At 28.6% G+C, this 11338-nt stretch overlaps 1 protein-coding gene across 1 annotated transcript in view; it reads left to right on the forward strand.

Moving 5' to 3' along the window:
* Positions 1-305: 305 nt before the first annotated feature.
* Positions 306-11338, forward strand: part of LOC113367903 (protein CEPU-1-like) — a gene marked incomplete in the record, with an annotated part of 199406 nt that continues 188373 nt past the window's right edge. Inside the window, 2 exon segments of the mRNA XM_026609477.1 lie at positions 306-360; positions 6732-6838. Coding sequence (XP_026465262.1) covers positions 306-360; positions 6732-6838 — 162 coding nt within the window.

Here is an 11338-nt window from a genome sequence, read left to right on the forward strand (position 1 = left end):
CTCAAAAGCAAATAAATAAAATGCTGGACGTCTAAAGTCATGCAAAAAAAAAATCTTGTAAAAGAAAAGGAAACTGGATTGGACCAAGAAAATAAAAAAAAAGAACAGAAATGATATCGACTCGGAAAGAATGCAAATTAATAAATAGGAAAAAGAATTTTTTAGATAATTTATGTTTGGTATATGTGCAAATAAAATGCAGAAAATTAAAGTCGTCAAAAATGAAATTTGCTAGCTAAATTGTAAAGATAAACCGACATTTTTAATAATAATTAAAATTTAAAAAAATAAATAATGTATAAAATATGGAGTGGATAATTTATGCTTTAGCACAGGCCTGTAAATTGTTGAAAAATGCAAGTAAAAAAAAATGCAAGTGAATTTATGCATGTGGTAAAAAAAGAGAGAATGGAATCATATGTTGGTAAATATAAGAAATAGTTTCATGAAAAAAGGAATAAAATCGGCTGTGCTGATCTAACAAGGTGCTATAATATCTTGGAAGTAGATTGTGTAATTTATATCCAATTGGACTTTTAATATAAAAAATTAGTAAAAAAATCAAACTGGATAGGAGCCAGAGAAATGTCCTCATCAATGGAAAAATAAAACTGGACTGACCTAGACAAAAAAAAGTATAATTAATTTTTGTTATAATTTCATAAAAATAATAAATCTATATGGAATTAATAATTGAGAAACAAAGGTAATTCATATTATTACCTTTGATTAAAATCATGAAAAAAAATGTAAAATAGAAAAATGAAAGTCAGAATGTGTAAAGATATATGTAGATAATTTAATACCATAGGCTTGTTTTTGTTCATAGTATAAATATTAGAATTAATGAGGTTAATTAATGATTTTTTACTATCAGACAAAATGCAGAAAAATCACCAAAAAAAAAATTTGCTGATAAAATTGTAAGTGATGAAGTTGGTCTAAAATATGGAGACAAAAGGTAGGTGCATGATGCATTGTTCCATTAAAAATCCCAAATACAAAATTTAGAGTAAAAATGAAATTTGCAATTGAAATTAGTCAAATGGGGAAAAGAGGAAAAATGTAGTCCTTATTTTGGTAATAGAAGAAATTATTTAAAAAATAAAAAAAATTAAATAGGATGTGCTGATTCACCTGGTACATCCAAGATGTAAATTAAGTGATATAATATTTTGGAAGTAAATTCCGTAGTTTGTATTTCTATTACCTGGTTCGATCTATCTTTGGCCATCATTGCCTTCATAAGTTAGCAAGGTGGAAAAGAAGAAGTCTGTGCAAAAGTCTTAAGGAGGCGAAAATGCGTGGCAGTTGTTATTAAATAAAAATAAAAAGGAGAAAAAAGGGAAAGAACCGAACGTGTTCCCGGCTAAACTAAAGGAGGCGCCAATCTAGAACAACTGGGACGTGTCTTCGGATAAAATAAATGTTACTGCCCAGGATGAAACACACATGGACATAGACACAGACACACCCCTACACACACATATACCATATTTAAGTTCAACAAAAATGTTGCATTATAAAATATACAACAAAGAGTTCTACTTCTAATTGGTGACCCCAACATGTAAATTTTGTATACCACATTAGAGTTACCATCGACTTTTGACGTTGGATTTTTGATGTATTTTGACACAAACTCTTATATTACATTACATCTATATTTTACCATGTATATATTACAAATTATAATAATTTTCATCGTCTTTCGAGTATAGATTGAGGAGAAATTGTTCAGTGAAACGTGAGCTCACCTTCTTAGGCGAAAATATTATCTTTGCCAAGAGAAGTGAACAAACGTCTCATTGCTTGCTAATTGTTCGAAAACATCATTTGCATATTATACGAGAATAATATATCATATAATATTAGATATATAATAAATGAAATATTTTGAATATTTAGAAAAAACTTGAATTTTTAATGAATTTATACACCCAAATGCTTGACAAACTGTCTACTTTTCTTTACACTACTCAAGGTATAATATTGTACATATATGTATATATATATATATATATATATACATATATATTTCTATTTCAATATCTATTAATTCTAGATATGTATCGATATAAGATTGATTCCGATCAAATTGTTGTTATGTTAATATAAAGAGTAGATGAGTATTCCGAAAAGAGCAAAAGATACGATCGTATGGATTTGTATGGAGATTTACAGATAGACAGAAATTCTTTCCTTCATCCCTTATTTTCCTGCCCTACCCTCTCTCTTGGTTGAATATTAAGATTTTGCTTATTCTATTCCATTACCAGGGGATGCCATTCGAAACGATTGTATTTCGACAACGTTTAATTCTAGACGAGGAAAAAAAATAATAGAGGTTCTCAAAAATAGAAGAAATAGGAAAAAATAGTTGAATCCGTGCTGTTTTTAACTTCCCGTAGGGTAAGTTATTGTAATGGGCCGAAAATCGGAATTGAAAATTTTTACATTTCTCGACGTTTTGAAGGTTTCTGAACATTTTGGCATACCTCAGAAAAAATGGATGTGTGTGTGTGTGTGTGTGTGTGTATGTGTGTGTGTGTGTGTATGTATGTGTGAATACAAATTTCCAGTCACGTTTTAGGGCGCACGGATGAACCGATTTGAATGGTTCAAAAAACATTCGATTCCTATTGATAGGGAAAAGAGCTGATTAGTTTTTGGCAAGGGCAGGTCCAGCCGTTTCGGAGATACGGAGCAAAGAGTGCGGAAAATAGAAATCGAATTTTTGAGAGAACGGAGTATCCGATTTGAATGATCTAAAAAACATTCAATTAGTAATGATTGGGAGAAGTGTTTATTAGTTTTTGGCAAAGGCAGGCCCAGCCATTTCGAAGATGCGGAGCTAAATATGTAAAAAATGGCAGTTTTTGAGAGAACTAAGCGTCCGATTTGAATGATTCAAAAAACTTTCTGCTTGTCTTAACAAAATAATTGATTTTAGAAAAAAAAATTTTTGTTCCATTTTTTTTTTTTTTTCTTTTTTTTTTAGTTTTTTGTTGAAACAAATAATTTCAACTTTGCAATTCAGTTTATATAATTCTTATAAATATTAGACAATGTTACAATATTTATACTAATCTATTTGAAAACATTCAGTATTCCTCGAACATTTCGTTACGGTACGGGAAGTTCCAGCAATTTGCCTTAAGGCACGATGCCACCCACCCCACTAGTTTACATTCTTGAATTAGTCACACATTTAGAATCGATTTTCTGGGTTCCCATTTTTGCTAAGATTGAAAGCTTTTGTTTAGAAGTCTAAAAATAAAATGATATGGTTTTGATATACTTTTTTTTGCCTTGAGGCAAATTGCTGGAATTTTCCGTACCAAATTAAAATTTAACTAGTGTGTATGGCATCGTGCCTTAAGGCAAATTGCTAGAATTTCCCGTACCGTAATGAAATATTCGAGAAATTTTAAACGTTTTCAAATATATTATTACAAACACTGTAACTTTCATTATTTTTTGCTATCTTGTTATATCTGAGCAAATCAAATGCAAATCATAAATATATCAATTTATCTCCAGAACATTAACAATCGTCATTTCATTTCGAATTCAATTTCAAAAAAAAATAGTTGCCTCTAATTTACACAAAATTGAAAAAGTGCTCCCGTTTAGTCACAGTCTAAACATTTGCATTTGCAAATAATTCTGTGCGACATTTTCACTTAGACTGCACTTAGCTTGGCGGCATTTTCACATTTTTCAACATAAACAGGTTAAACGCATTCGAGTAAACATTTGTACCAGAGTGGCGATTAGACTGTGCTTAGCCTGGGTAACTTTTTAAATTTTTCAATTCAAAATTACAAAAATATTTTTTGAAAAAAAAATAAGAAAAAAGCAATTATTTTGTAGAAACAAGCAGAAAGTTCTTTGAATCATATAAATCTGAAGCTTAGTTCTCTCAAAAATTCCCACTTTTTGCACATTCAGCTCTGTATCTTCGAAATAACAGGACCTGCCTTTGCCAAAAACTAATCAGCACATCTCCCAATCATTACAAATGGAATGTTTTTTAGATCATTCAAATCCGATACTCCGTTCTCTCAAAAACTCGATTTCTATTTTCTGCACTTTTTGCTCTTTATCTCCGTAACTGCTGGACCTGCCTTTGCCAAAAACTATTCAGCACATCTCCTCATCAATAGGAATCGAATGTTTTTTAAACCATTCAAATCGGTTGATCCGTGCGCCCAAAAACATGGATGAAAAATTGTAACCCTACATACATACACACACACACACATACATACACACACATCCATTTTTCTGAGATATGCCAAAATGTTCAGAAACCTTCAAAACGTGAAAAAATGTAAAAATTTTCAATTTCGTTTTTTGAGCGATTACAATAACTTACCCTAAGGGAAGATAACTAGTTGTAAGTGGCATTGTGCCCTAAGGCAAGTTTCAAAAACTTCTAGATAGATATAATAATTGACTTAATCAACCGAAATTGAAATTTAGATATTTAGATGAAATATATAATATAGTTGAAATTACTAAACTTTATGGTACGAGGAGATTGAAACGACAATGGCCTTTAGACTTAGTCTTAGATTAGGTCTAATATAATATTATTATAGTAATTGTTAAACTGAGAAGATCTCATTGGAGCTCTTCTTAGGCATCGCTCTTACATTGTCATTTTAGCTCATAGGAATCTTTATGTATTTTGATTGCTAAATAAAACGAGTTAAAAAAAAAATAGATGAAATTATCACGTGACAAAAAAACAGTAAGAATTTCTCTTATCTCATTTCTGTCACTGCAAACAAAATTTTAGTAACAAAAATTATCACATCAAAGTGCAATTACATACAATTTTCCTCCTCACAATGATCCCAACTATTCCGCAAAACCACAAATTTTGTGCATATAACTTAAATTACTATTAATTTCATCCACAATTTTCTAATTCCATCCCTTATCCCTTCAATAAAATTTCGATTCCCACCCTGTAATGTTTATCTCGGGGTGATTCCCATTAAGGGTCGACTCGCGACTTACACAAGTCGTCGTCTTCTTTAATACTTTCTGTGGAGAAAGTATTAAATGAAAGTAGTAGTATGGGGATGAGAGGAGTAAAAGTACAACTTGGTTGTAGATGGCCTGATGAAATCGTGTACTGAATCTTAGATTTCGCCGTCTGTGCATTCTTTTGGAGCAGAAGGAGCAGGAGGAGTAGGAGGAGGCTGTAGATTGAGGAGCATATGGTTTTATTTTGGGGTTTTTGGGTAAAGGACTCTCAAACCGTGTATTGAGACCAAACTGTAAGACAAGATTTTGTAGAGATTTTCAATTTGACAAATGAGCAGACTTAGATGAAAGAGCAAAACATCATTTGGAAGTTGGATAAAAAAAATGCAGGAGTAGAAGAAAGCATTTTTTTGTTGTTGTTTTTTCATAAAGCATCAGTTATTGTATGATGGAAAGATTCTGATGAAGAATAAGACATCTGAAATTAAAACATCATTTTCAAATAAAAGTTCGGGAATTTAAATAATTCCATAGCAAAACCCTAACGAACTTGATACAAATTTATTTGTGGGTTTACTTATAACAGTAAGAATATTATTAATGATATAGTTTTTTTAAATAATTTATTATATTGTACTTTAGAGTAATAAAAATATGATTTGAATTATGTGCGAGCTCCTAAATTTTAAGAATTTTAAATTTACCTAAATTTTTAAGGATTCAAAGTAATTCGTGCTGAGAATGCAACTTAATTGTTTCATTCTACTTTTGCATAAAATTTGTAACTTGTGGGTATAATTTCCGATTTACCTATTATAATTGTTTTTTTTTAATTTTTGTCAAAATATTTATTAACTTCCCGTAGGGTAAGTTATTGTAATGGGCCGAAAATCGGAATTGAAAATTTTTACATTTCTCGACGTTTTGAAGGTTTCTGAACGTTTTGGCATACCTCAGAAAAAATGGATGTGTGTGTGTGTGTGTGTGTGTGTGTGTGTGTGTGTATGTATGTATGGATACAAATTTTCGTCCACGTTTTCGGGCGTACGGATCAACCGATTTGAATGGTTTAAAAAACATTCGATTCCTATTAATAAGGAGAAGAGCTGATTAGTTTTTGGCAAAGACAGGTCCAGCAGTTACGGAGATAAGGAGCAAAGAGTGCAGAAAATAGAAATCGAGTTTTTGAGAGAACGGAGCATCCGATTTGAATGATCTAAAAAACAATCCATTAGTAATGATTGGGAGAAAGGGTTATTAGTTTTTCGCAAAGGCAGGCCCAGCCATTTCGGAGATACAGAGCTAAATGTACAAAAATGGCAGTTTTTGAGAGAACTAAGCGTCCGATTCAATTGATTCAAAGAACTTTCTGCTTGTCTTAACAAAATAATTAATTTTGGAAAAAAAAATTTTGTACCATTTTTTTTTTTTTTTTTTTTTTTTTTTTTTTTAATTTTTTGTATATCGAAAATAATTCAGATTTTATTTTTAATTCTGACTATAGTTCTAATATACTTTAAACAAATAATTTCAACTCTGCAATTCAGTTTATATAATTATTATAAATATTAGACAATAATACAATATTTATAATAATCTATTTGAAAACATTCAATATTCCTCGAACGTTTCGTTACGGTACGGGAAGTTCCAGCAATTTGCCTTAAGGCACGATGCCACCCACCCCACTAGTTTATTATTTATTTTAATCCTTTTTTGTTTTTTTACAGCTGTGGTGGAAGATCCTGAATTCACAGACGTTATTGAAAATATAACTGTTCCGGCTGGAAGAAATGTTAAATTGGCGTGTTCTGTTAAAAATTTGGGCACTTATAAGGTAAGATTTTTTAAAATGATATTATTAAAATATAGACATAAAGTTTTTTTTAAATAATAATATTTATTGACAACGTTACGGAACTATGTGCATTTTATCTTCTATGTTCATTTTAAAAAACAGATTATTACTGAATAGAAGATAAAAAAGCAAAACTAATTTAGTAAAGAATCACTAAAATTTAGTAGATTGTAATATAAATAATAAAATTATAAATAGCAGCATAAAATATAAAATATAAATGATGAAATCAAAAAGTCATTTAAAATTGTATAATTTGCATTTGTAAATGTATAATTTATATTACAGTCCGCTAATTTTTATTTATTTTCTAGTTATTTTCATTTCATTATTTTCTCATTTAGATTAATTATTATATTCAAGTGTTTTGAGACTGAGTATTTATTTGTTTGTGACATTTTGGAACTGTTTACTTTCCATCAACAATTTAAGTATCGAAAACAAAATTTAGTATAATATGTATTTATTAAATATTATTAAAATATACATAAAGTAAGGTAAAAGTAAAAATATTTATAAAGCTTTTGTGAAATATAATGAATTTTTTAGGAATTGATTTTAATAACTACATATGTTCGGGTACTAAATAATACAATAGGCCCGGATCGTTTTTGCTAATTTAATCTTGCTTATCTTAAGATAAGTTTGATAAAATATCTAGGAATTGATTTAAAAAAAAACAATTCTAACTTTTTGTATAAATGTTTTTCAAATCAAAACACAATCGTATTCAATCACTCATTTCAAACTATTTTAGTTTCGAAAACAAACTTTTAACCATTATTTGTTTAAATAGATTTTAAAAATATACAAAGAAAGAAAGTCAAGAGTGAAATAATCATTTCTGATTATTTATTTTAGTCTATTTAAAACATATATTTAAAATGTATATTGTTTAAGCGTTTGTTTATAATTGCCACTGGAAGATAAGTCGAGTCAAAATAAATCTAGAATTTCATGAATATTTATATAATTTCATATATTATGAAAATAAAAAGAATATATATTTATTGCAGTATCATCTAATGTTTACATAAATCTTTATACAATTACATTTTTATTGAAAAAGTTACGAATTAGCTGACAAAAAATCTTTATATACTGAATCATCTACTATTTATATAAATCTTTAGCTCTTTAAATTAGCTGACAAATAAATCTATTTATACTGAAGAGTTCTTATTGTAATTTGATAAAGGTTATTTAATTTTTTTTACAATATAGGATGGATTACTAAACATTAATCGATATATATATATATATATATCATATTACATGTAAAAATATTTTCATACATATATATGCAAAGCACATAATGCATATCATCACATTTTCTATGCATAACATTACGCATTTCCCCTTTATACAAACATATGTATATACATATATACATTTATATATATATATATATATATATATATATATATATATATACATGTATATATATACATACAGATATGTATGTATGTACAAAATCCCGAACCTTAAAGATCAGAGCTTTAAGATAAAATTTCGTTTTTAGGAAACCTTTACAAAGAAGACTACTTACTTACATATACTTTGTATATGTGAGTTTGATATATATATATATATATATATATATATATATTTCTAAATTACGTTAATTCAATTTATTAAAAATTATAGAAATAATAAATATTAAAAAATCTTCATTCTATGACAAACAAAATGATTTGTTTGTTTCTATTGTTAGCCCTATATATTATTTCATTAATTGGTTTTTTAAAAAAAAAATTGCATTAAAGAAAATCATAATGCATTGAATTGAACTACATGTACGTTATTATTCAACATAGCCAACTAATAGTAAAATTACATCCACAAAAATTATAAACAAAAACTAATAAGTGACAAAAAATCGTAAAATTCGCAACATATACGAGATCCATCATACAAAACTCTTATTATATTTAGATAAATATTTTTTTCAAGTTATTGGCATAAACAAAAAAATAGTAGTGAAGTTTTTTGATTTTGTAGATACTTACAAAAATTAAAACTTTTTGGTTTGGAAAAAATAGAGGAAAGAAATAGATTGTGACATATTCAAAATTAAAAAAATTTCTCAAATTCTGAAGCACTGAGTAGTTATCGTGTATAAATTTTTGGGTTAATCATCATTTTATTATCAGAAATTCTAAAAGTAGGATTTAAAATTTCTATTGTCAAAGTGTTGATGGAAATCTTTAAAGTTTAAGATGATTGAGTGTCTTCTTTTCAAATTTCGAAAATTTAAAAGGATATCACCTGGTATCCCAAAACCCAACGTTAAGTAAAAAAAATATCTCGCGTTGTTTTTTTTTTACTTACTTACTCTGAGTCTTTAACCACCTACAACGTTTTTATTTATCATTTTCAATCTATATATATGTATCCTATTCTATATTCTTCTTATTTTTCTTTTTCTCAATTTCTTCAATTCTTGCTTTTTTTTCAAATTCTTAATTCAATTTAACTTCTAGCTTCATTCCATTTTTTTCTTCATTTTTCTTTCAATTTCAGCTCAGTTCCATTAATTCTCTACTGACTCCTAATACAATTCAGCTTATTCGAACTCTGTTACCCTATTTTTCTCAATTTTTATTCAAATTCTACTCAACAACACAATTTTTGATTTCAAATTAACTATACATATATATATATATGTATGTATATATATATATATATATATATATTGTTTGGAAATTATAAGCTTACAAGTGCAACCTAGAGCTTTGGTGAAATTGTGACTATTTTTCGGTTACTGTGGTTAATTACACTTTTGTTCATTCAAACTTTGCAACTGAAACCGTGAATAATATTTTTAAGAACATAGTCAAAAATAATGACATAATTACCCCAAGTTTTGAAGAATTAGGACTATTTTTGAACTGCAAATTTCAATTATTTAAAATCTGTCGACTTTGAGAGGCTCTTCTTTAAAAAAATGTACTAAAGAGTGTTGGCAAGTATTATCAAAAGTTGGCGCATTTAATCAGGATTGTAGAATAGTCAATTTCTCTATAATTTCACATTTTAAAAGAAGTAATAAATACTTATGTGTTCAAGTAAAACAGAAAAGAACATCATTGTCATTTACCCGATGTCAATGTGTCGCTAAACCGCGTGTCCGAATTTAAACTTTCAATTCCCAACAAACCCGGTGGTCTCTTATCCGCGGAACCTCACAGATCTCTACTTATTCTTCTTCTATATTTTCTTTACTAAAAAATACCATTATCCTTCTGGAAAGTAATACAATTTTCTGCAAGAGTTGCTCCGAACGTCGCTATCGGTAGTCGAGGAGACGCAGCGACAATGAAAACTGGACGAGGACGAGGCGCTTATTTTACGAATTTCACTGAGGAATCGATACCGAAACGTATGCGAAATTGATGGTAAAATGATACTTTGGGAGAAGGAAACAATTGTTGCACCGATAATACATAATCGATACCGAAATTACTCCCTGAAGGATGTTTGGTTGATTTTTATAAATAAGGGTACTGAGAAATCGATGTCTATTTCTAATTGGTCGTCCATTAATCACGTGATCGATTTTTTAAAGATTTTCGGACCCCCCACTTCCCCTTGGTAATACGTGGTGATATTAATAATCACCCTCCCCTTCCCCACCAAATTTTTAGTCACGAAAAATGTTTGGAATTAAAAAAAAAATCAGGTAAAAAATAAATACACGTGATATCTTACTATACTCCTCCCTCTCCCACTTGATATTTCGTGAATTTTTGTCGAATTGAATTCAGTTAGTTTTTCAAATAAATATATAATACTATTTTTTCAAAACTTTGGTGTTTGGTCCTTTCAAGTATGATATTTTCGAAAATGACAAATATCACGTGAAAAAATGTTTAAATTAAGATTTGTTATTGTTATATACTATTTTCATTTATTTATAATAATTTTTAACATAACATATTTTATTACGTTATTATTTTTTTTAACTTGCCGAAGGAGTTAAAGTTTATGTTTTCATCAAAAAATCCGATTCGCTTATTTTATGTTTTTCGACGCTTCAAGCCATTCTGAATCCAATGAGACCGAATTTGAAAAAAAATATGTGTGTGTGTGAACAGATTTTTTGCAGTACATCGACGTTTTCTCAAAAACGGCTGGACCGATTTCAGAAATTTAAAAGCCATTTGATGTATCTCGATGAGGGTAATTTTTTGACAGTTTTGCGATCGGCCGAGCTGTTTCCTTGTAATTTGCAAAGAAGTGAGAAAATTTTGTGTACGTTTTAGCTTACAATTCTGAATCGATTTTAAAAAGTCAAAAACTGATCAAAAGATATTAGTTGAGAACGATACTGTTTAGTTTTAGGTAAAAATCAACCGAGTCGTTTTCTTGTAATTAACTGTTGAGAAAATGCCGATTTTTTAAAACTTTTTTTCACAATAGATATCATTGTCTTATAGAACATACTAAAATATTACGGCCCTACGACAACTAATTTAA

This window comes from Ctenocephalides felis, unplaced genomic scaffold (genome assembly GCF_003426905.1).
Source record: "Ctenocephalides felis isolate EL2017-DRISC unplaced genomic scaffold, ASM342690v1 CF-g0.4_SCAFFOLD_01170, whole genome shotgun sequence".
NCBI lineage: Eukaryota > Metazoa > Arthropoda > Insecta > Siphonaptera > Pulicidae > Ctenocephalides > Ctenocephalides felis.